At 40.7% G+C, this 26974-nt stretch overlaps 1 protein-coding gene across 7 annotated transcripts in view; it reads left to right on the plus strand.

Annotated features, from left to right (window-relative positions):
- Window positions 1-26974, plus strand: part of MAP2K5 (mitogen-activated protein kinase kinase 5) — a 129713-nt gene that overhangs the window by 9158 nt on the left and 93581 nt on the right. For all 7 annotated transcript variants that reach the window (XR_014002172.1, XR_014002173.1, XR_014002174.1 and 4 more), the window contains exons 3-8: window positions 2144-2211; window positions 5537-5606; window positions 8210-8250; window positions 9111-9178; window positions 13578-13626; window positions 19862-19926. Coding sequence is in view for 4 of the 7 variants with exons in the window: in XM_081171223.1 (XP_081027349.1) it covers window positions 2144-2211; window positions 5537-5606; window positions 8210-8250; window positions 9111-9178; window positions 13578-13626; window positions 19862-19926 (361 nt within the window). In the remaining 3 variants the exon portion in view is untranslated. The remainder of the gene's footprint in view (window positions 1-2143; window positions 2212-5536; window positions 5607-8209; window positions 8251-9110; window positions 9179-13577; window positions 13627-19861; window positions 19927-26974) is intronic.

Raw genomic sequence — 26974 nt, forward strand, 5'->3', positions numbered from 1 at the left:
TTGATGGGCCTTTCGCTGTTGTATGCCATGTTGCTACAAATAAAACGACTAACGACATATGGCTCGTTATGGCCCTTTTATCCCAAACCGTTTTGCATTGTGCATGACACACTGCATCTTTTGCAAAGATTGCTCTGGAATATTTGACTGCCATCTGCTGCATTCTATTTGGTGTCTTATGAGGATGTGACATTAGTAAAATCCAGGCTTTATTTTATTTTAGTTCTACTTTTGCTTCCGTAATGGGCTGGGATATCATGTTGTTTGTGCTCTAGGCAAGCAGAGGGGCTTGGTAAACCCCTTCTGAACCTTTGTGTTGAGCAGAATCATTTTGAGGGTGATTCCATACATTTTATTCCCAGTGGGGTGGTAAAAAATCTTCCTACTTAATCTGAGAAATACAGTGTCTAGTAGGTTTCCCCCCACCTCCAAATAACAAATTATGCTCTTTTGTTTTAGACAGACCCTACTTACTTTAATACCCATCAACCATCTGTCTTGTGCAGAAATGTTTCTGTGTTAAGAACACGAAAGACACTGTGCTTTACCTGAGGATTCCAAAGCTTGTGTTGCTTTTAGAGCTAATCTACAGTAATGAAGTGCTTCCTTAGTTGTTTCAATTGGCTTTTCAAATGGTGGCCCTTCATGACAAAATATTCCTTCAAGGTGTCTGTTTTAACAGGATTCTGTTTTCTTTTCTGTTCTTTTTTTTTAATAGCTCTTTTCATTCAGAGTCAGATTGTGTTGAGAATTTTCATAGCAGTTACTATTCTAATGGCTTCTATTGAAGATACAAAAAACTATATTTTTAAATGAAGGCTTGTGTTCCTGTCTCCTTTTGAGAAATGGTGTTGCAGAGCAGGGGAAAAGCAGATTTAACACTTTCATCTTCTTCACCAGAACTCCAAGATCCCCCAACTGGAGCCAGGTGCAGAAGGCAAACACTTTAGAATTCTGAACACAGAAATGTGCTTTTAGTGGCAGAACGGAACTCGGTCCATAGTCCTTTAACGCAACAATCCACTCTCCCCTACCCCAGCATTTTTCATTGTGTTGTTGCAGTGTTCTTAAACAGCTGAGAGTCAGAAATCCTTACTGATTTACTTCAAATCACTTGGATCTACGGGTAGATCCTGATCTACTTTCTGCCAACCCTTGTTATATAATGAATTTTCTAGTTTGACACCAGGGTATCTTCTACCCACAGCATTGTTGCTGCAGCACAGAGTTTACAGAATACGATAAGCAAAAATGGACAAGCTTCTGTCCCGAAGAGTTTAATCTATATTTTGACAATGCGAAGGAATGGGGGGCGGGGAGCAAGTAGGAAGGAAAGCATCACCTATGGTTGCCTTTGCAACCATACTTCTCCCTAATGTTTATCCTAAATCCAACTTCCTAGAGCATCAGCACCTGTATATATGAAGATAATAGTTCTGTTATGACCTGAAATTCTATAGCGATTTAATTCTATCTGAATAAATGTAAATCATCCTTGGCAGAAAAAAACAATAATACACAGGATGTGAAGCTGTAGGCCATATCTGAAGGTATATCATTTGTATGACTTTCAGTATTCTGTTCTTGTTCACTCTCTCCTCATTTGGGAAGGGACATAGTTCAGTGGCAGAGCACCTGCTTTGCATGCAGAGGCTCCCAGGTTCAATCACTGGTATCTCCAAATAGGGATGGGAGAGACCCCTGTCTGAAACCTTGTGGAGCCAATGCCAGTCAGTGTAGTCAAGCCTTTTTCAGCCTTGGGTCCCCAGATGTTGTTGGATTACAACTCCCATACTTCTTGACCCTTGGTTCTGCTTGCTAGGGAAGATGGGAGTTGTAGTCCAACACCATATGGAGATCCACGGTTGAGAAAGGCTGGTGTAGATAGTTATTGAGCTAAATTTGCCGGTGATTTGGTTTGGTGTAAGGAAGCTTTTTATGGGCTATACTAGGAAATACTGTACATCTGAAATTTATTTGGTTAACAGTGCATTCTTATCCTTTTGCCTTGCTTTGTTATTGTTTTAAAATCCATTCACTGTCCAGTTTTGTTTGCTAAGGCATACAACATAAGGTTCCTTTTTGTAAAATGTGTGCTATTCTTTTTAAACTAATAATTCTAAAGACATGGGCTTTTTTATAGATGAAGATGAGGACGGTGATAGGATTACTGTTCGAAGTGATGAAGAAATGAAAGCGATGCTGTCCTATGTAGGTATTTCCTATAGGTAGTTTTAATTTTTTGAATGTTTTAATTGATTTTACTAATAGTGCTATTGGGGTTGTGGGGTTGTTGTTTTTTTGGTAAATTATTGAGGGGTTGTTTTTTTTACAGTCAAGCAGTATATAAATTTTATTCAGTAAATACATAAATAATCATGTAAGATTTCAGCCATAATCCACATCTCCTGAATAAGAAACTTTGAACTGAATGGCAGATACAAAGAGTCCTATGACTTCATTTCAGTCTGACTTTTGCAGATGCTTCTGGTGGCTTCTGATCAGATGCATTCATTCCTCCTCCACCCCTTTTTCTGGTGTTTTTATGTTAAAAAGCAAACTGAGGGTGTATTTATTTATTTATTTATTTATTCTATTGGTTTGGTGCAGAGATCTCACATGAAACTTTGAAGTGCTCATTCCTTTTTTAGAGAAAAAAAAGCAACTACACTTACAGATCATATCATGAACATTGAGAGTAATGCATCCTAATGACTTTTGCATTAGATATAGTGCAAACTAAATGGACTATCAATTTCTTGCGTTTTTTTATGCAGTACTTAAAGTAACGGCTCATTAAAAATGAACCCCTCGGCTCTAAAAAAATGTGTTTTTTAAAAACAAAATCTGCTTTCATCTGGAGACTTTTTCACCCCTTCTCTCAGAAGAGTTATATTTTAGCTGCAGGCTCAGCATGCAGAGAAGATTTTAAAGATGTATTGTCTTTTAATAACTGTAAAAATATGAAAACAAGGTTATTCATTGAATCTCAATGACTTGTATATAACTTTATAAATGACTTGTCCTTTGTGTTTTATAAATGAGCATGAGTTTAGCTATTATCTCCCCTCCCCCCAATTAAAATAGAGTAACACAATTCATTGGTCTGCCATATCTTTTCTTCCTAAAAAGATACAATGATTGACAGTTCTTCAGTGCAGACCTGAGTTCTACATTGTGCTCTGATAACCTAACCCAGGGGTTCCTTATGCACAAGGAGTCTCCAGTGTCCAGTTGGAACTTCATGGTGTGCAGCAAATTCCCAGTCATTTCAATGAAGGGAGGACTGCTGGAATACTTGTCCCCACTGCCCTTCCCACTGAAGGAAAGCTTGTGTACAGAGGAACTTACGGCCCTTGTCTAAAAAAGCATGTAGCTCACACTGTGCACCCAAGAGGGTTTTGGACTTGTGTTTCACTAATGCCCAGTCCACTCATTCTGCATGGCAAATTGCCCCTGAAACTGCAGGGAGTTTTGGGTATGGTATATCAGTCATAACATCATAGTTTTGAGAAGTTGCAGCCTGCAGGAGTGAGTGCCAGGCCTTTTCAGGCTATGCTATTGTCAAAGCAAACTGAAGATTTGTTTTTAACTGAGAAATAAATGATATAATAGAGGTCAGCTTTGGCGAAGGCTTTGTTTTGGTTCACATGTGAATCACATATATTCCAAGGTTGTTCAGAAACTGCCACAAGCTGTTTGAAAGTAATGCCATATTAAATTTGCTATATAAGACAAAAAGGTGTTTTAGAAAACCAACAACCTATTTTATAATCCCTATAGCAATGAATGAATGAATGAATTTCTTATGGTACTTTTGGTTAATTAAGAGAGAGGCATTAAGTGACAGTAGGGCTGCACTGCCCCCGTTGCCTTCTATTGGTATAAAAAGGCAGTAATTTTTTTGACAGCCACTGATTGGAAAGTTGCTCGCAGCCATCTGGAAGCAAAGGGTACACGTTTTGGATCAATAACTGGCAAATTTTCCATTAAAAAGAATACCTGAACAATGTTCCAAATAGCCACTGGCATCTTAACTTTCCATGGCAACCTCAAGTGCTCATATGTGGAGGACAAATCATTTTTGGACAATTTTTCCAGACTACTTGTTAACAGTTATTGCTGTCCCAAAAGGTTGACAGCTGACATGATTGATATTTCATTTACTTGTCATCTCTGTTTGAGTAATGGAGAAAGCGACATTACTTTTTTATTTTTAAAGAAACATAGGGCAAAATCCACTATGAACCTCTGTGGTGTAAGCCCCAATGAAATGAGTGGGAGTTGCACTGTTATAATCTGGGTTCTGAGGCTGGTACTGGCCCTTGGAGCATATCTCAGATATCTGCTTTTAAGCTCATGCTACTTTTCTCTGCTTCTTGCTAGAGGAGAATGACACCATGATCCAGCATATAGAGTAGAGCAGGGCTGGCTAGCATGTTACCCTCCAACCCTCATGACCAGGGATGATGAGAATTGTAGTCCAGCAACATCTGGAGGACCAAAGGTTAGCCATCCTGGTGTAGAACATGGGCAGTCTATGGGGATTCAAATCTCCATTCAGCTCTTGAGTTTCTGGATAGCTTGGTCAATTCACAGCTTCCCATCTTCTGTTAGAACAAAGAACTGTCTTACCTAGATTAGGCCCAAGATCCATTTTGCCCAGGATTTTCTTGCCAGTGTTGGCCGGCCAGCTGCTTCTACACCCCTGGTAACAGCAGAGAATATACAAATGTTGGTCATCTCTGACCTCTGCATCTACTATGTGAAAGAGGTTGCATTTAACACTCTTGACTACTGGCAGACGTCTCCATGTGTGCGTTTAAGCCTTTTTGCAAGCTAGTGGCCATTCCCGCATATTGTACTGGGGTTCCCTGTGAGTAAATCTGAGGCATCGCTGGCTTATTGTGCAGACTCAAGTAAAAAAAAAAAAAAGGATAATGATAATTGTAAAGCTCTTCGCAAGGCTATAGAAATGATAAAGCTTACCATGCTTGGCTTATTTCAAAATATTTATATATCACTGTTGTCATTTCCAGGCGATTTACACAAATAGAAATACAAAATACAAAATATTCAATCGTAGTGGTAAAAAACAGTTCGCGGTTGTTACCAGGCGGAGATCTGCAGCTTGTGACACAACCAGAAGGGCATCTGAAGCTGATTGCAGGGATCAGGCAGGTCTGTGCAGGAGCAGACACTCTTTCAGACACCTTGGTCCCAAACTGTTTAGGGTCTTTAAAGTTAATACTAAAGTCTTAAAACTGCCCCTGCAGGAAATTGGAAGCCCCTTTACAGTTGTTCTTTTGCAGTCAGTAAGCAAGGGTTCAGTTGCCACTTTAAAAACAAAATACTGCTGTGAATTCAACGAAGAGGGCAAAATGTCTTGGTGACAGCTGAAAGAAAGAGCATTAGTCAATCTCTTTGCTGCAATTAGCATGGTCTCTCTGGAACTGTTGAATTCAGGGAGACACACTGTTGCCAGTCTGTGTATATAACTGAATGATTTCTCTCTTTCTCATACATCTTTTTGCAGTATTACACCACAGTCATGGAACAGGAAGTAAATGGACAGTTAATAGTGCCTCTGCAGATCTATCCAAGAGGTAATATTTTAAAAAGTTTTAATTGCCAGCCAATGTATCTATAAGCTGCTTTATCGGTGATTACGGGTTCAGAGGCTTGTAATGTCACATTTATGTCTTAATTTTGGAAGGAGGAATCCATTATTCTGGGGACACCCAGTTTCTGCAGATAAACAGTCATTCTCCAGACCACATTTTAGTTTGCATTTTACAACTTGTGCCCATTTAAAAATGGTGAGTGCAAAGGTGTGAATGTGTACAGATGCCAAGCAGATTAATCAGTGAAGTCAGGCCTATGCAGCTAGCAACCACTAACTCTGTTGGGTGGTCCACTTCTTTGCTGCTTGAGTGGGACTGCAAAAATTGGAATCTTGTCAATACCTGGGCTAAGGGGGATCTTTTCTTAACACATGTATCTTAACACGATATGTAATTTTCCCCTTTCCCATCTCTGAAAGTATAGTTGTTAAGAGAGATGGCTTTAAATTCTCTAAGTAAATGTCCTTATAATAAATTAATTAAAATAATTAAAAATTATATTCTTCATCAGTTAACTGATAGTATACAAATAATCATAACACAAGCTTTCCAATTAAAAACACTCTAGACTTTTCATTACTTGTAACTCTCTGAAGTTTGAATTGGGCAATTAACCAACAGGATTCTCTAACACATGCTAATAAGATCTCAAAAGGAGTCTTGACAGCACTGGCAGTTTAGAGTTCAGTTGTGTGGAAGAGAATGTGGGTTTAGGATGTAGAGGTCCTTTTTCATTCTTGATGAGGGAAGCATGCAATCTTTGTGGATCCCACCAGTGAGAGGAAGGCTCACTATGTCAATTTCAAAGCTCTTTCCAGTGCATCCCAGATGCAAGTATAAAAAGAGAATTAATTTTTTAAAGCGCAAATTTGCCCTACGTCTGCCCCATCTTTTTTGGCGAAGCACGTTTTTGTAACAAGAACTTGAAATCTGTTTGTAAGATAGAAATAGTTTAAAAGTGTGCATGCAATTGGGTTAGAACATGTAACTCATTAAATGCAGATAAGCCTGTTTGGTTTTTATTTAGTGGAGGTCGGAGTAGGGTGGAAACCCACAGGGCTCAGAATTAAATCAAAGTGATGAAATAATTTGCATTGCAATCCTAACCATGTCTGCCCAGAGGTATATGCTATTCAGTTCAATGGGTCTTACCCCTAAGGGTTAAAATGGGTTAGGATTGCAGCTTAAAGCACCAAAAATGAAGCTTGCAATTCCTGAAGTTACTCCACTGCTATCCAGAGTTAAGGTTGCCATGATGCTGTGTGCTGGAATCTGATTGTGGAATTTTAAATTGTTCTCCAATCAGGGCTTAACTCTGCACCTAATGAAGTTTGTTACTAGTATATAACCTGCAAAGAAAGGACACTTGGTTAAATATTTAATAGTAAAATATTATTTACTATTCTGGCCCTTCCACCCCCAAATTAGGAATGGCTGATTGCATTTTCATTGGCTGCTTTTCAGATTTCCCTCCCAGCTTTTGCCCTTAAACTCGCAATCCGTTATTTCTTATTCAAAAATATAATGGTAATATTTTCCATAGCTTAAATTGCATGGGCTGATCCTAACTGCTGTGTTTAATAACTATCATATGTGTCCTTTTGACTAATAAATAGCATTGTTTCCTCCTGTCAAAAGCTAGAGTGAAATGCATGTATTTCTGAGAATGGGTGGTGGGGAGAAGGGGAAAAAATCAAATTCATCCTTTCCCAGACAATCAATCAAAATTGACAGGCCCTTTAACATACAATTTGTAGGGCACTGTAGTTTTAAAATGGGAACTGTCCGTAACATATAGCTCGAAGCCTTTGTGGCTTTAACATTTGACAAAAGCATATCCACTGCATGGGGGGGCCGGGGGGGCAGGGAAAAAGTCAATGTGGAGTTCGAAAGGTTTTAAGGAAATAATTCTTTCTCACTCTGCAGTACTTCATCTTAAAAACCTATATTTCATAACAGCCTGTCATGGGTTTTGTGTAAATAACCAAGGAGATCATCTCAATTTATGCCATGCCTGCTCCTTGGTGTCCTAAGGCAGTCAAATTTGAAACTCCAGCTTTGGATTTTCATTGTGGAAAATGCAGAACAAAATGTGCCGGCGGCATTGATCCCAGTTACATGGTGTGGGTGTCTGGCACATTGGCATAGCTGTGTCATCATTTACCCTCACCCACCCCAAATGTATTTTGATCACCTCTGCTAAAAACAGCATCTCCTGAAAAAAATGTTTAGTTAAAACACTGAAAAGGAATGAAAAACACATAGGAGCTACTGGGAATTGGATTAGAAGATGTTCATTATGACTCACAGTTATATTGATTTTGATGAAATTTAAGATAAAATTAGAATTTATATTAGCTGGTTTTCAGAATACAAATCTTTCTTTCAATGCTCATTCCTGCAGGTCTAGAAACACTTCTTCGTAATTCCTGCTTTGGGTTTTGGGAACCATATCTCAATCATTTTTTCTCTCTCTACTAATTTTGGTATCACTCTCATTCTTAAAAAAAAAAAAAAGATTTCATTTTGAGCAAATTTGTAAATGGCCCTGATGTGTTCTACAATTTAGTCAATTACTGTTTCAGCCTGCAAACCTCCAGGGAAACGGAACATACATGGCCTGAAGGTAGGAATTTCAATAATCGTTTCATTAAACTTAGATGGATTTGCAATGCTGTGTTCCACTTATTGAAATGTCAAACAAAATGGTACTTTCTGAGCTTTGACAAGCAGATTTTTTAAAAACGTTGTGGAGGAAAGATTCCTTCCGTATGGTGTTGACTGTGCTATCAGAATAAGTTGTGTGGTTTATCAGTGACTGAAATTTGTTTCTTTTCTTGCTTTTGTTCTCTCTCTTGCTTTCTCTTTCTGAAATAAGGTGCTCCTCCTCCTTCTGGTGCCCCATTCAGACATCAGAGTTGTGCAGGAGCTGTGCTCTTGGGCTGTGCCAACGATCTGTAACAAAGAAAGAAGATCATATTAATTTTGACGTACTTAATCTATACCAGTTTAAGCATAGCCCAAACATTGTGCAATATTTATGTTTTAACTTGCATTTTATCGATACACATCTGTGTAATGTTACATGAATCTCAAATTACGAACGATACACAGTTGTGCAGAGTATATCTCAGCCTTTCTGGTGACATATTAGACAAATGTAATTGATATATTACTGCAAAATGGTCACACAGGGGAGGGGAGGAATGAGCAAGATGTATTTAATAGGAATGAAATGAAAGCCTTATTGTGTGCCTGTTCTTGATTGTATTACTTAACCAAGCATTTCAAATGCAGAGTGAATAAAAGAGCATGATTCCTTGATAACACAATGTGGTAACCTACATAGAGGGTGGCTTTCTACCATGGGCAACTAGCTAATTAACCTTCCTAGAGAAAATAGGAAATTCATGGCAAATTAAAGGTTAATTAGAACCATGTCCTTGGAATAGAAACAACTGATAAAGATTCCTTTCCTGCCTGCAGGTAAATACGCGAGCAGGGTCTGCTAACAATAGTGGCGCAGCCGTCGCGGACTCCCTTCCAAGCAATAGGTAAGAATTGAAGGGAAGAGTGTGCATGCGTTTTATTAAAGCAGAACCCGAGAAGTGATTTCTGCATAGTAATTAACAGGAGCAAATAAGGAAATGCCAGATAACTTCAGGGGGATTTGGTTGACCAGTTTTCAGCAAGGTTTTGTGGCTTGTCGAAAGCAATGTTAAGTCTTTGAGGCTGTTGTGCCTTTCGACAACCTATTTCTTTGAGGTGCTCTCTGCAAAGTTGCCCCAGTCCAGAACGTAGCATGCTCTGTAGTGGGCATACAGACATCCTGTGTTTATGGTTGTTTCACATTGGGCAGTTGCGGGAGCAGGCAGGGGTTTTATTCTATGTGATTAATACTAGTTGTCTCTACATGGATTGCAGTGTAGGAAATCAGGCAGCCAGTCTGATACATTGCACAGTGATTGTGGGCAAAGACCTCGGAGACCAGATTTCAAGACCCTTCCTAGCCATTGAGTTACTGGGTTCTGAGCAGCTCATCTCTTTTCAGCCTCTGCAAATTGGGAATGTTAGTGACCCAATGAGTGAAGTCTTGTGAATCAAGCAACTTAAAGACTAGGCCTGGGAAATATATTGCCCAGGACTAGTATGAGGAGGAGATATATCGCTGGTGAAACCATCACCACTTCTGAGTCCCTCTGCTAGCGACTTCCTCCAGCAAACGTTGCTAGCTGAAGGACTCAGGAACAGTGGTGGTTTCACCAGCAATATATCACTGAGTGTAATCGCCATCCCACTCTGGCCTCATACTGCACAGAGGGAGAAGCGCTGATACAACTTGTTCCTCCCTCTGCTCAGCCGAACAGTTAAAGGATCCCCCAGCCCAGCGCTGGCTCCTACGCAAGTGAAGGAAGCACCCCATCCCCAGCAGAACCTTACAAAAGATCCCCGATGTTCTCCTTGCTTGTTCGAGCAGGGAGAGCATAGAGGATGGCTCAGCTGGAGATTGAGAGCCTTCCTGCACCCCAGCTGAGCCGTACAAACAACCTGCCTTGTCCCAGCCCGCTAGGCGCTGGGATGAAACCGCCTTAGCTCCCACGGTGAGAGCTGTGGCAATTTCACCCGGTGCCTGACAGGCTGAGGCCAATGCGGTTTATTTTTTCAACATTGCGGTATATTGCCAGACCGCAATGTTTGGCTGATGGTATATCACAACGCTGAAAAGCTGATATTGCTCAGCCCTGTTAAAGACACTGCACTTTAAGTTTCCTATGTTATAGTGGACTGTTCCTGTCCCATTTTGGAATACTATGTGATACAGAACAATACTGTTCTGCTGTTATCTTCTCTTGTCACTCAAGTAGCTATCCTTGAGGGGGGAAATTCAGAGGTGTTCTAAATCAGCTGAAGACAACAGCTATAGCAAGATCCATGGCCAGTTGATTTTAGCAATAGGCAGAAGAAAGGGTGGATCTTGGTAAAGGAGAAACAGAAAGGCTGCAGGATATGGGCACAGCTTGGATGTGGTGGGCCAAAGGAAAGGGAAGAGACAAAGATGGATCCAGTTTTGCAAGCCTACGGAAAGGACAGGGCTACCTCAGAGAAATGGAGGAGAGGACTGTAAAGGTTATACGTTTTGTCTTCTGCTTCAGAACATTTCTGTCTCATTGAGAGTTCTGCAAGATTATGATGGGCCAGAAGTTCAAGGGGTGATGGACAGAACAATTGGTTTGTTTTTGTGTAAAGGTGGTTAAAGAATTGACAATGAGTGAAGCCTTGCGGTGCCAGGGAGAAATACTAAAGAAGAATTAAAGCAAGCAGATGAGGCCTGAGACCTGTAGGAATCCTCTAAGTCAAGGGTAGCCAATGTGCTACCCTCCAGATGTTGGACTACAGTTCCCATTAGCCCAAACCAACATGACCAATGGTTAGGGATAATGAGAATTGTAGTCCAAGGATTCCATGTTGCTTATTCCTGCTCTGTTGCAGAAATGAAAGAAGAGGAGTCACTGAAGAATATATAAGGAAAGGTTTGCGAGAGAGAATGATTCTTCTGTTACCTGTTTCTATTAGGAAATGCAAGGAAAGAACTTTGTCCGTTACCTCAGCTAAATGCCACAGTACCCTAACACAGGGGAGGACATTCTGTGTTGTATGTGAAACCTGCATAGGTCTAGAGTCGGAATCAGAACTATTGCTTACTGAGAGGAGAAGGATTATCAGCAAAGTATTAGGAAATTATTATTATTACAAAATTATTAAAGCTTATTAAGTCATATAAAAGCAAGTCCCTTCCCCCCTTCTGTGGTCAGTTGTTTTCTTCACATGCTTTAAGCTGGTTCTGAAAGTGCCCTGCAAGCAGTGCCTTCTGTAGAAGCTGACATCTAATGGGGCAGTTAATTGACTTTCATTTTCCAAAACCTGCCTGCATTAGGAATGACTGTTTTGAAGTCATTGACAGCCTGCCTCCGTTTCATGTTCACAAAACAGTTGGTTGCAAGAGATGACAAGATCAGTATACTTTTCATTTGGCAAAGTTTCTTTAAAGTAGTCCAGCAGACGAGGCTTATTAAAGAACAAAGATACCATATACATGTTTTTAATTTCAGTCAACATGATCGATGATAAGACACTCAAGCCTGTCAAGAATACAGCTGCATTCACACAATTGAATCCTGTCTTAATAAGAATATGCACCTGTATACAGCCTGTGTGCAGCCCCTTTGCTCCTTCTTTGCTACTCACTTCACGAGGAGAGGAAAAGCAAATCAAGATCACATCTGATCATACCTTTCTGTTGCATGTGAACTTGGAGCTTCCAAATGAAACAGTAGAACATGAGCCTCTTAATCTCAGGGTCGCAGGGGGGTTGGACTAGATGACCCTCATGGTCCCTTCCAACCCTTCCAACAATTCTATGATCCTATGGAAACTCTCCAAGCAAAATGACTTATTTCGTGATCTCAAGTCATGATTTGTAAGCCAACTAAACTATGGCTTACAACTGCAGCTTCCTGGTCTATTTTGCCCTCTGTGCAAATGGAGAAGCAAAGCAAGAATGAAAGAGCTGTGTGTAGCTGCAGCCTGCACATTCATATCCTGGCTTATTAAGTGTCTGGTGCATTTAGAGGTATATATGCACTAATTACATCTCACTGCATTTTTAACTTTTTGGGGGGTTGTGATAAAGCAGGAGATGTTCTTGCTTAAGCCCAATTGAAATGAATGGCAGGCTGTGCAAAAGCACCTCTTTGTTCATGGACAGCTGACAATCACTTTAATGAGTCTCGTGCACAAGAACTTCCTACTGGACTGTGACCCTAGGCCAGGGCGGTCCAACTTTTAATATCAAGTGGGCTGCAATAGGACTTCAACATGGAACCCACAGGCCACACACTGCCTTGTTGGGTGGGGGAAACAAGGCCCAAATTTGACCCCCTCCCATCCCTTGCATTGCTTTCTCAAAGCCGGCTAAGTGAGGCACAGGGCTTTGGGAAAGAGACGCAAGGCTCTGGCAGAGTCCTAGAACCCTTTCACCTCCTTCCCAAAGCTAAGAAACCTCTAACTAGGCTTTGGGAAGGAGGCTGAAGGACACTTTGACGCTGTCACAGCCCTCACAATTCCTTCTCAAAGCCCATTTTCTCGCTTACTTGGCTTTGTTAAGGCAGTACAAAGGGTTGAGGGCATCAGATGTTGCTGAGGGCCATCCAGTGGCGTAGCGTGGGTTGTCAGCACCCGGGGCAAGGCAAGTAATTTGCGCCCCCTAACCTGTGGATTTGCGCCCCCTAACCCGTGGATTTGCGCCCCCTAACCGTAACCCCCAGATGTTGCACCCGGTGCAGCCAGCCCCCCCTGCACCCCCCACGCTACGCCACTGGGGCCATCAAATAAGGCTTTGAGGGGGGCCCTTGGGCCAAGCATTGGACTACCCTGCCCTGCACCATCCTGTTCTACAGTTTTATGTGGATGTAAGTTATCAAAGGATAACCAGTTAAAATTGCATCCAAAGCATCAGTGGTTAGAACTGGTTGACATGTTTATTCTATCAACAACTATGAGTGGCGTTCCCATTTTATAGATCTAAAACTAATCCAGAGATTTGAAACAAGTGGCTCCCAAGTCCAACTTTCTGAGCTTTGCACCACTCTGGCTTTACCACTGCCCTTTCCCTGCACTTGTTTTCTCTCTGCAACCCTACCATTTCAACATGAAAGTTCAGTTTTTTTGGAAATCTGAATGTTGAGAGGAGAAATGAAATGAAAAAAGTAAAACTGTGATAATTAATTCTAGGCTAATTGCTTGGGTGCTGAGTTCACACAGCTGTGATTATAGGCAGATGTAACGCTAAGTAGTGTTATACTTTTTTAGTTGGGTATGAGTTGCAATTCCATTCAATAAAGTGCACTGATACAATCACTAAAAATACCTTTTTTGTCCTTCTTGATTGTGCAGTTTGAAGAAGTCTTCTGCAGAACTGAAGAAAATATTAGCTAATGGCCAGGTAGGTGTATTGGATGGGCTTGTTCATGAATGTCTTGTGTTTTAGGATAGCCTCAGAGATGCTTACTGCTCACTTATCAGTAATGTGGTCTTTTAATAAAGTAGAGGAGAAGCTGTGAAAGGGCTCGTATTGTGGAGGCGCCTCTGTCCTGATTGATTTGGATTGGCACACCAATTTGCTTCGCCTTTCTCAAAATGCACTAATCAGATTTAGCTCCAAATAGATTGAAGCGCCTTTCGCATCCGTCGTTCTGCTGCTACCTCAATTTAGGGGAAGAAAACTTAATCAATTTTGAATAGCAAATAGGATTCCTGGCTTGTTAGATCTTTGCATATAGGTTTAAGGCACACACACACTGCCAGATGATGAAGAGTGGAGGTAGTAGTAGAAGTACGTAGTGCCGTGTTATTTGACGCTCTGTGTTAGTTATCAGTTTGCTCTGTAAAGGGGGCAGAAATCTGTAGAAGGCTTCCTTGCCTTCCCCTGGCACCTGCAATTGAATGCAGTAGCCTCACAATTGATGGGCAAATGGACACTTCAGGGCAAGTCCTTCCTGGCCAGTTTTGATTCAAATAGGCGGGAAGGCCCAAAGTAGCATAATGACTTTAAATATACACCACTAAATGGAAGTACCTGCAAGGCAGCAGGATCTTTCAATAGCAACATAAATAAGTTTTAATGTTTGTCATGGTGAAAGCCCTTTGATAGCCTTGGAGGCAGGCACCTGTCCACAGCGATCAAGCTTGCCTATTAGACACTATTGACTGAGACATCTGTGTCACTGCAAATAAAAGACTCTTATTGATTTTCTTAACTGCTGTTCACTTCCCTTCCATGTTTCGAAGGCTGAAATCTTAATTATCTCAGATGCGTATTCAGTGCCTTCACACAGTGACCTCTCCAAGCCTCATTGGCATTTCATGAATCAAGTAGTTGTAGTTGAGCGTGTCAAGAAGATAAAAGCTGGTCTTCACGCTTGTCCTTCAGCAGCTCACCTGTAACATTGTGCTCTTAATAGATGAGAATGGTCCCGCTAGTGTCACCTGCACTACAGCCTTGCTTATTTGTGATCAGAATTGTTTAAATAAAACTTAGGAATATGGATTTCAGTTCTTCTTTTTTTAAGTCTAGGCTGTGACTCTTGCCTGAAATATAGCAAAGGGGCTTTATAAAAATAAAATACATGCCTCCTGTTTTTACCCACTCTCAGCATTTGATTTAATCTTTCACAAATGCTTTTCTGTAATAAATGTTTAAGGTTCCTGGGGTAGAGGAGGAGAAAAAGGTGTCATTAAGGAAGCAGTGGTTTAAATATTCTGTCTGAAAACAGAAGTATTTTTAATATTATTGATGGAATGTGGAGGATTTTAAATACTAGATGGGGAAAGAAAATGACCCTTGTAGATGACTTTGGGAAGCCCAGGCATGCAAAGAGTTCTCAGGAATTTAGGGATATAAAGACCTGCATAATTTTCAAACTGTGGGCATTATTCATACCCCTTTAGTGTTATGTAATGTTTTAAAAATAAGTGAATGAAGGGCTGTTGTAGTAGATGAATAATTGTATCTTTAATTTACTTAGATGTTTATGGTGACCATCAGTTCTTTTGAAATGTTGTGCACCGGAAGTTCTCCCCATCATTTCAGTCAGATCTGAAGGGGTGGAGGTGTAGACATTCTCTCCCCCAACCCTGCTGCCAATTGAAGCAAATGAGAAAGCAACCTTGCACAGGGAAACATGGACAGGGCTCTGCACTGAGGGGTGGTTGGTGGTGGCAGTCATGGATATCCATTGCAAGTCTAGCCTGTTTAAGTTCTCTTGATGTCAGTGAAATCAGAACATTCTTAACTAGGGAGAGGGGAGAGAATTAATGTCAAGTTCCCTAACATTGTGTGGTCTTGTTGCTTTTACTGACTGTATTTGATTCAGAGACACGACATGGGAAGTTTCTTTGGTTATAACTTCTAAGGTTGTTGTTGTTGTTGTTTTTTAACAATTTGGTGGTTTAAGTTATACTTTAGAATAGCTGTAGTACAGTGGATAATTCTTTGTTTCTTTTTCCTTTTTTTGCACCTTCTGCTTGAAAGCATTAATAAAGACATTTTTCCCTGATAGCCTCCACTTAGGTTTAATAAGGAATTCATATTAATCATTAAAAGAAAGGGGACACGATTCTTCAAGATAATCAAATATTGACAGGTTAGAAATAGCTTTCTGCCTAGGTTCATTGATATAGGTTATGTGATATAAATATTTATTTCTTTTCTGTCACTCAGAGAAAATGCCGCCAATTGATTCAGCATTGATGTAGTGTCAACAGTTCATAAGAAACATTTGACTGGCTTGTGTTTTCCGATTAGTCTCTGCTCTATAAAGTGGGATTTACTAAATCTCTTCAATTGTCTGCTCATAGAGTGTGACTGCTTTCTGAAGCCATTAGAGCTTCGATTGGTACAGAGGAGGCATAGCTTATAGGGCCGGACTTCTGCTAGAGCTTTACGTATCAAATAAGGATTAATTGAGCATTTTTGCTTCTAATGATTTATAAGAGATGCATGCTGCTTCTCTCCAGGACAGCAGATATAAACAAAGAATGTTTTGTTTGCTGATCCGTAATTGGATACTCTTTTACTTGCCATTAGTTCTATTAACATTGGCAGCCAATCAAGGTTGTTTCAGAAAAGTTAGTATTTCAGAACCTGCTATGAAGTTGTAGTTATGATTTTATTGAGGCTTCCCACTTTGTAATTATTATTGATAAATTACTAGGTATCTATAGGAATGTCTCTCTGAGGTGATCAATTGGATTTTACATCAGTAAAGTAGGGCATCCGTTGGCGTCCTGATAGTGTCTAGATGTTTTGGCCTACAACTCCCATCAGCCCCAGCCAGTACCACGATGTTCACTCCAACTCCAGCATCATGTTGCCATGCTGGCTGGGGCTGATGCAAGTTGCTGTCGAAAACATCTGGAGTTCATCAGGTTTGCAATTACATACCATGGTGAAGTATTTGAGCCTCCACACTTGTAATGAAAAGGCCAAACCAAGATGGCCTGTGCTAGGCCTCTTGTTCTCATCAAGGAGTATGTCAGACTAATTTGGAATTGGGGACTCCTTGGGAGAAAAAGCCTTTGATTAAATAGGAGAAACATTCTTTGGACAGCCAGAGGAAGTCTGGTTGCTCTGTCAGTCAACCCTCCGGCTTGTAGGTGCTGCTACTGAATGCTAGGTCAGTTTTAGGTAAGGTCTCCTCTCCCTCATCCATGACCTGTTGCTGGATGAGGAGGCCAACCTGGTTTGTATTACTGAGATCTGGGTGGGTGAGCAGGGTGGCGTTGGTATCTTCCTGCTGTGCTCACCTGACTACTCAGTGCGGCATCAGAGCAGGCTTGAGGGTCAGGCAGAGGGTGCCACTATAGTCTATAGTAATTTACTCTTTGTCTGCAGGCTCCCTGTCAATTTGAATGGATTTTCATTTTGTATTTTTATGTTATGAACTGCCCTGTGATCTTCAGATGAGGGGTGGCATGCAAATTTAATAAATGAATGAAGCAATGAAGTCTTGTGATGGGCACTCAGGAAACATTAGGGACTCTGTTGGTTTACTATATTAAATAATAATAATAATAATGCCTCCCAGCCTGAGCTGACAGATGTGGTCTTGGATGTGGCATGAGGACCCCCGGGTTGTTGGTCCTGCGGAAGTCAACATTCACAATGAGGCTTCTAAGTCTGGGGCTGCTCATAACCTTATAGCTTTGCATGACAGCAGTGGGGCTGTCCCAACATGTCATCAGCCTGACACATGTCGCCAGCCACACTCTGGCAGGAAGAGGGTCATCTGAGAGGAGGATTATAGCATTAGCTGCTTGTGTGGTCAGATCACCTCCTGTTGAGTTTTAGACTTTCAGTTGCTTTCCTCCTCTGCAGTGGTAGGGAGCCTATTAGAATGGTCTGCCCTTGGAGACTGATGGATCCAGTTGGTTTTCCGATGACTTTGGGGGATTTTTTGGCTGGCAGCCCTATCCTCAAGCCACAGAACTCGGTCATCATTAGGGGTCACAGTAAACAGAGTTGCTTTAATGGACCTCCCAATGGGTTGTGGCAGTTTGGATTTATTTTACTCTGGTTTCAAAATGCATCTGGCCATCCTTGGGCACAGTTTACACTTTGAAGAATATGCACGCTCTAGGTTGGTGGTTCTCAAAGGGTCTGACACGCCGTACTGGTATAGCAGGAGAGGATGGCAAGAGGCGGGAAGATTCAAGGACAATAAGTATTATATTTTGGGAATGATTCATGTTCTTATGTAGCTGCATTATTTTATACTTTCTGGATGTCTCATGATCCTATTATATAGTAGTTGTGTTCTATGTTAAAAATCAAGCACTGCTAGGAGTTGTTTTCGTTTCCCAATGTATTTCTTATTAAATAAAAAATTGGTGTGGTGCTAGCAGATTTTTATTCTGAAAGTGTGGGCCAGTCTGCTCAAGGTAGCAGTCATGGGAAACAATAAACTCTTATTAAAATAGGTGACTTGGCCAAACACAGGTTAAATGAAATGGAGTGAAGAAACACTCCTGCAAAACTCCCAGTACAGTTGTGCTTGTGAAACCTTTACTGGTCCTTCCTGAATCAAAGCTTGTATAATTAAGCAACAAAACTGCTACTCCCCAAAGGACATTTGCAGTGATGCAAATCTGAAGTGTTTCTTTTCCGATGTCTCTGTACAAAGGTAGATTAAAGTAACTGACCTACATCAGAATTCATCGGGGGAACTTTTACAGTGTAAGTCCATTGAAATGATTGGCAATTGCTGTTCAGGAGAAGTTTGTGTAGATAGTTCCCCTCATTTGTATTTACTTGGATCATAGTGTGCCCATTTCTCCAGGGCAAGAAATCCTTCAGAGACACTTAAGTTCATGAGCCTAGGTGGTATTTTCTTTTAGGTTTTTCTTAGTCATACCTTTTATGAGGAAACACAGCATTTCAGGAAAGGTAGAATTTCTCAAAATGGTCTTCCCTTCTTCGTCTGCTTTTGTTGAAAGGGGAAAAATCCATTCAGGAAAAAATCCCATAGCATAAACCTTAATTTTGATTCATGGTTGGCCATTGGGTATTAATTAATTTCAATATATTAAGTTTGCCGCAACAAACTAAACAAGCAATTTATATGAAGTCTACGTTTGTGCCGTTGTGCTTCTGATGATCACAGATTGCCCAAGTTTAGACTTGCACATTTATAGAAATAAAAAATACTTTCTTGGATTTGAATTGTAGTGCAGCGCTGCAAGGAACATTTTAAGCTTGGCTCTTGTTGCCTTCAAGAAGATTAGTTTTGAACATTTTATCTTAGCTTGCAGTTTGCTTCTAAAATCAACCTTCTGTAGCTGAAAGCATGCTGAAATATTTTGCCCAACAAAACCTGTGTGTCAGGATTATATCTCTCATGATAAGGGTATACTTGTTATAGTACGTCTGTGAAACTACCTTTATTTTGACTAGTGCTCATGCATCTCTAGTAATTTGCAGAACTGTCTTCTGGACACAATACCAGGTGCTGGATTGGTACATGTGGATGCAGTGGGGTTGATCTCTTAACATCTGCTTAATGAAAAATATTATCAGGGTAGGAGGGAGGAGTTTGCTGTTGGGTAGGAATGCCTGGATCTGCAGCTGACTCTCAGTCTCTTAACTGGTTTGTGTTCTACAAATTTTGGAAACTACTTATTTTGTGATCTCAGGTTGACCAAGCTGCCATCCTTGGAACAAGTTCAAACATCTTTTTTTGATGGCTCTTCACCAGTTCTAGAACTAAATTGTAGGTGGACTGCAGTGACAGGTTCCTGGCCACATTTAATGTCAGTGTTGGCTGTGGGCCTCTCAAGCCCCCTCCCAACCTAGGCCTTGGCTTGCAGTCAAGACCTCTTTTCTCCTCTCCATATCTGTGATCTGCTCCTCTTGAGCTATGTTATCATTCCATTTTGACACCTTTTATCAAACTTTAATGAAATGACCCAGGCAAACAAATTGTCATTAAACTTTCCATCACTTTGTCCCTTGGTATTGTCTTTTATAAATTGGACAGCAAATGTTGTATTGATCTCCTCGTTCTTGCAGCTGAACTTGAAATGACCCAGACGGCTGGTTGTTTATGGCCTAGAGTTGCTTTTCCTTGACACTTCCATCCACGGCATGACATCTCTTTTGTTTTTCTTTCTTTCTCGTGGAGATGAATGAACAAGACATACGGTATCGAGACATCCTCGGTCATGGCAATGGAGGAACCGTCTACAAGTGAGTGTTTGCCCCCCTCCCTTTTCTTCTTTTTGCTCTCAAATTTTGGGAAAGAGAAGACAGTGGTTCCCCCCCTTCTCTAGGAATGTGTCATGAGGTGTCTGGCCTTTATTCTTCCTCTGTGAAGCACTGATTGTATTTAATGTTTCTAGGAGTTGCCATAACTACCTTAGATCTTGAAAAATGGCCCCTGTTTTTATGTATCTTGTTTGGTATTGTCTGAATCCCAGGCGGATGTGGAAAGTAGCTACTGTACTCTGAAAATGCTATTTCTGGAGTGTTGTCACTCTTGCTTCTACTGAGTAAATAAACTGAGGTGGAAGATCAGAACACCCCATATACAAGTGGCCTGGCATACCCATAACACTAAGCCATGGTTTGTTTAGCCTAATTATAGTTTGTTTGAACGTGTGAAACAAGCCCAGCTGATTAATGATGGTTTGATTTCTGCCAAAAGAAACCACAACGTGAAGCTTTGGTTTACTGTTGGATTACAAACTATGGTTTGTTTTAACAATGGTTTGGGGTTATGTTTGAAACCAACAACCTTCCTTGGACATGGCTTTTTTGACCACCCAATCTTAGATGCTTGCCAAGCTGCAAAAGCATGATGTAAGAGCAAGTGGAAAACAAATCAAGCTTTGAAGAAACTGGCCATGACTTGTTTGCTCGTCTGTGAAACAAGTCGTATTTTGAACAAACCGTGGATTAGTATTGTGAACACAGCCAGTTTATTATTTTTAGTGTTTCATATATTGTTAGACAGTAGGGTTACAACAAGCAAAATGAAAAAGTTATTTGTACAATGCAGAATCAAGCTAATGGAACTTCTTGCTATCACAAGCATAAATGGCTTTAAAACTGGATTAGATGAATACATGGAGGATAGTTCAGTCGGCAGCTAGTAACCATATGTTAAATAAACAACTTGTGGAACTCTTTGCCAATGCTTATTGTTTGACCAGCCCATCTTTAGTTTCTTAACCACTGCCAAGCTTGACACCAGAGCTACTTGTACCTCATCAAATGTATGCTTTTTTGCCCATTCGGGTGGATTACTGTGATTTCCTTAACCACTGTGTGTGATTACAGTTGCCTTTTGAGAAATTGGCCACCTTTTTCAACATGTGCATATGGTACCCATAGTTGCCAGAAAAGTTTGCTAATGGTGGAGTTGCCACCTCTTGAATTTGATGATCAGTGAATCATCTAATCAAAGTAAGATGCAGCTGCCTCTCCTGTTATTATCTGGGTGCATAAGAACATTTGGTAAAGCTGGTGTAGCTACACAGTTTGGGGGTAGTTTAATCCTTTTGATGAGCTGTCCAGTTCTAATTGAGTAACATCTCCAGGGCACCTCTCAGATAAGAGGCTAAGGATTTGGATTTGGATTTTCCACTTTCCCAAAATTCAACCCTTTTGCCTAAAACTATTTGGTCTGATTGAAAATCTAGCCCTTCTAGATAGGTTTGCCCCCTTGAGCTTCGCTTACCTTGGCACATCTTAATACAAGCCCCTGTGTGTGGGTGATAGGCGAGAGAGGCCGATCAATCACCCTCTGCTCAAATATGGGTAGCCCCATCTGTATTGGCATTCTCTTGAAGACACACCTGTTTTCACAGGCAATCCCTTTATCTGAGTGCCCTGTTCTAATGGCTCTGTTATTTAATTGGGATTTTCTGTGTATTTTAATCATTGTTGTTAATGTTTATGTCACTTCTTTTATACTATTGAAAATTGTATTGGCATTAAGTGGTATATAAACATATAAATATTAGTAATAATAACAGCAGGTAGAAGCTGGCAGATGTGCAGTGGACAAAGCCTCTTTCAGAACTGGGAGGTTATTCTGTGGTTACTCATACAACCTGAAAGTGAGAGATGCATTCACCTCATCACCCCACTTGCACCTGTTCAGCACCAACTAGCTTTGAAAGTTAATGCATGTTTTATGTTTACAGCTCCCTTGATACTCTCTCCCACTTTTATGTGTGTTTGTCACCCCTCTTTTTAAAAAATCCCCTAAAAGAAACCTTGTGCAGTGAACTCCCTTAGCCAGCTACCTGCAGAAACTGCCTACGGAAACCCTTATTAATTTTAAGGATTACAATAGCAAGGGGGTGCTTTATTTGACAGGAAAGTCTTTATCTCCTACATAGTGCAAAAGTTTAAGTCCCATAATGCAAGCATTCACACTTAATAGTCTGCAGTAGTGTATGAAAAATACCCCACAAGGAATTAAAATAAAACTTCATAAGGAAAGCCTTGAGGGAATGATAAAGATTTCTTCCAGGAAGAACTGTTTTCCATATACAAAACACATGTTTTTGTTTTCTTAGAAGACATTACTGTGTAAGTTTTTTTTGTTTTTAAAGAGAATTTTAAAACCACAACATGCTTTTAAATAGATTTCTGTTTACTATGCTGTCATGGAAAAATATTACATTGTTAACCTGGTTTAATTCCAGCAGCCTATCTGCAACCTCTCTGTCTGTGAATTTAAGTTGGAGCTGACATGTTATGTGGCATATGTTATACTGCCACCCAAGTCAGCATTGCTATGTTAAGATCTCTCCCCTTAATACAGCCTTTGCCAAGCTGGTGCCCACCAGGTGTTTTGGTCTCTTCTTTGGTGATCACTCGGAGCCGAGTAAGATTGTCTTCCATAAACACAGTTTTAACAATGAATCTGTAAGTGACTGTGGAGGCCAATTCTGGACCCACACGTCCTTCCACAGTGGGGACATTGGTTCCTGGGCGGGAGTTTATCACAGTGTGGATTTGCCAAGCGTGCCTTCCTCTTAGCATGTTTCTCCCTTGCGTTCTGAGTTCAAGTGTCTTCGAAGTCCATAACACCTTTGGTAAAGGCTGTTCACCTGGAGTTCTCGCAGGCCAGTGTTTCCTAGTTGTCGGTGTTTAGACTACTTTTTTTTAGATTTGCCTTGAGACAGTCTTTAAACCTCTTTTATTGACCACCAGCATTACGCTTTCCATTTTTAAGTTTGGAATAGAGTAGTTGCTTTGGAAGACGATAATCAGGCGTCCGCACAACATGACCAGTCCAACGAAGTTGATGTTGAAGAATCATTGCTTCAACACTGGTGTTCTTTGCTTCATCCAATACACAGATATTAGTTCGCCCATCTTCCCAAGCGATGTGTAAGATTTTTCAGAGACACCATTGATGGAATCTTTCGAGAAGTTGGAGATGGCGTTTGTAAGTGATCCATGTTTCACAAGCATGCAGTAAGGTTGGTAGTACAATAGCTTTGTAAACAAGCATCTTGTTTACATCTTGTTTTGGTCTACAGCTCCCATCAGTCAGCAGAGCCGTATGATGCTTGGGCCTATGTGCTGTGGCGGCTGGGGCTGATGGGAGTTGTAGTCCAGAACATAATGGCGGGCACAATGCTGGCAAACTGTTACATCACTTAAAACCAGCAACCTCTGTCCCATACCTTGACTGATGTGGTTAGTGATGTTATGGTGAAGGCAGAAGAATGCTGTTTACAGAGGCACTTCCTGTCCTATGTAACATGTGGATCAGCCTTTATATGAACAGCTTTCTCGGCCTATTTAATACAGTATGTTCATTGGTGATCATTATCTATAAAAGTTCATGGCACAACAAACCATTTGAGACCATGTAAGGTTTATCAGAACGGTCGTTAGCTGTGGAAGTTTATTTTGAAATATTTCCTGGGATTGAATGGAAGACTCAATAGGGGGTCAATTATATCCTGTGTTTGATTGTATTGCCTTTATTTTATTGGATTTCTTAGCTGCTTTTTAATCAGGTCCCTGGGCAGGTTACAGTAATTTTAAAATATAACAAATAAGGTTGAGACAATTTTTGAGTCAGAAGATTAGGGTGGGTGGGTTATACGTGTGTATCACACACACTGTGTATGTGTGTGTGTGTGTGTGTGTGTGTGTGTGTGTGTGTGTGTGAAAGGCCAGGTTAAAGAAGTACATCTTCAACATATGGCAATAGTTATGCAATGAAGATGCTGGAACAGCTCTGTGGAGAGGGAATTCCACAGCTTAGGGGCTGCTATAGAGAATGCCCTCTTCCAAGCCGCCATTACCTGAACTATATAGGCATTGCAGCTATCAAGAGGGCCCTCTCTGCCAAACATAACACCCAGGATCTGTAGGGAAAGAGGTACTCTCTCAGATATTTAGAGTCTAAGTCATTTAGAGTTTTAAACACTAATGTGAGCACCTTGAATTGTGTTACAGCAGAAGCCAAACTGAAATTACCCCATTTGAAAGCTTACAGGTGGTTGAATTCTCTCTGGCTATAGGTAGCAGCCACACATATTGCCTTGGAGGCAATTGATGATCATTTTGTCAAATAAAATGAATTACAAATGCTTCTGCTGCTACATTTTATATTTTCTGGCTTCCAGCTTTCCACACTCTCTGCATGTTTCTGAAATGTGTGCACCTCATATTGATTTGTAACTGAAGAACAAAAGCATGTGTGTGTGTGTGTGTCTTCCTAAAACCCTTCACTGAGTCATAGCCATTATGGCAATGAAATATTACTCGCATTTCACAAACAAGAAGGAACGTTTCAGGTCGCTGAGCAGAAGTGTTCAGTTTCTGTTTCCAGGTGAACTAACTATTATTGAAATAGTTTATGGAGATTGAGATATTGATCACTTTCATGCTAACCGTGGCTTAAGGGAAGAGTGAGAGAAGGGAGGGGGGGTTGTGTTCTTTAGAAGACACCATTTCACTGGAGTGTGTGTATATGTGCCTATGTGTTTGGGGTATTTACTGCCTCTGTGGGTTTATTGCTTGAAGAGAAGGGTATCTTTGCTTTATTTTTATGACAATATAATTATACTTTAGAAATGCACTTGATTACTCTGTGCAGCAAAATTGTTCCAGTGCATTGCCTAGGCCAATACTGCTATACAAACAACTTTTCAGTCAATTGAGTTGGGTTAAAAAAAAAATCAATACTTTTATAGCAATATTTCTAGAGAGAACTTGCTGAATCCAATTTTTTTGTCCTTCTGTTTGTTTAAAGAAAAGGTGGTTTATAGCTCTTAGCTTTCTGTTATGTTTATTTCCACCCATTTTAATAACTTAGGAATGGTGAGCACTTCGAGCTTGGCACCTGGAATTTAAGCACCCCTGGATTTTGATGCTGTTCTGGTAGCTCAGTACAAAACTGCTCAGGCTATGAAGTGTGTTTCAGCATATGGCCAGTTTGTCTGAATGTTCCTTGAGTGTTCCATTCAAGCAGTGAAGCAGCTACCACTCAACACCTCCTAGCTTGCCCTCACCTCAGAGCACCAAGGCCAATGTCCTCCATCCATGCCCCAGCCATTTTATTTAATAGAATTTACCGGAGATTGTTTGCTTGCTTGTTTGTTTGCCACCCATCTGACTGGGTTACCCCAGCCACTCTGGGTGGCTTCCATTAAAGTAAAACACAGTAAGTAATAAGTTTCTCCTTCCCTGCTCACAACAGCTAGTGACACCCCCAAACCTATTAAATCCTTATACATTGTGAACTGAATCTGATTTACGTTCAGTTGTTTCCAGTATTCAGTCTAGCGTAGTTATATGCTGTGGACTTATTAACTCTATCTAATTTAAACTAGATATTTTTGTGTGTGTTATCCCACAAATATTTGCCAAAAAGCAAGTATGATAGAGTATATAGGCTGTTGTGTATATATTGGAAAATATTTGTATACTGTAGCATCTAGGGTATTTACTTAAATTGCTTTTCTGAAAAATAATTCACTAGAAAGGCCAAGTGGCACTGAAAGTGGGTTTGCATCCTGCCACATTTTTTAACTCAGTTGCTGGTTTACAGAGCTCTGAGAAATCACTTTTTCTTTTTCTTTTTCTTTTTTGCAAAATTGCTTCCTCATTTCCAGTGAAATATGTTAACAATGTGATTTATAATACAGCGCACACTTTCTAACATTTGTGGCTGAGCAGAAACAGCACTGAATTATTTAGACAAAAACACCTTATTAGTATCATATAAAACTGTGTCACTGGTAAATAACACATAATATTTCTCACTTGAATTGCATCATCTAAACTTTTGCAAGATCTTCCACATGTTTATCCATGTCTGCTCATTCTGGCTTTAAGAGCTTGGTTTAGATTTATGAAGAGCCTAATAGATCAGACCAAAGTTCTATCTAGTCCAGCTTTCCTTTTCCAGAATCAGCCAACCAGATGTCTCTGGGAACCTCATAAGTAGGGCAGGAAGGAGCATGGGCATAGCCAAGTAAAACAATAGAAATACGTAAGTAACTGACTAATCATGTCAGTTCTGGCCCCCCTAACAAAAATCCTGACTATGCCCATGGGAAGGGGTCAGTCCTCCCCAGTCATATGCCTCCCTTGTAGATATACTGCAAGGGTGGGGAACCTTTTTCAGCCTGAGGGCCACACTTCTTTCTAGGACCACATGCCAGTGGCTAGAGGCAAAAGTTGGTGGAATAATGGGTGTAAATTTTCTGTCCGGCAGAAGCACTCAATGAAGATGCATAGCAGGACTGGTGAGGGGGGTGGCCTGGAAGAGGTGGTGTAGCTAGGGAGAATACTGCGGACCAGATAGAGAGGCTTGAGGGGCCACAATTGGCCCCAGGGTCTGAGGTTCTCCACCCCTGGTATGCTGCCTCTGAACATGAAGATTCCATTTAGCTAATCATGACCAGGAATAACCTCTTCACAAGCCTATGCTTGGTACAGGGAAGGAAAAGTCCTCATGGACTGTCCCTTGCTGAAGATGCTAAAATGCTTCCAAAGAGCAGAAAGAATGGCCCTTCTCTGTGTTCCACTTAGAGTGGGAAGCACATTTGAATGGGATGGAAGAGAAAGCAGAGGGACATCTTGGTGGCTACACCAAGACTATGTAACACTTGCCCCCATGAATATCACTTGGCCAACTTCCTCGCTATTTTTCATCAGTCATTAAAGACTGGCAGACTTTCATTGTATGTGGCAGATAATGTGTTTATGTTTGGTTTTAACTGCTGCTCCTCTCTCCTTGGTTGACTGTCTTTTA

The sequence above is a fragment of the Podarcis bocagei genome (genome assembly GCF_964188305.1).
Source record: "Podarcis bocagei genome assembly, chromosome: 14".
Classification (NCBI taxonomy): Eukaryota; Metazoa; Chordata; class Lepidosauria; order Squamata; family Lacertidae; genus Podarcis; species Podarcis bocagei.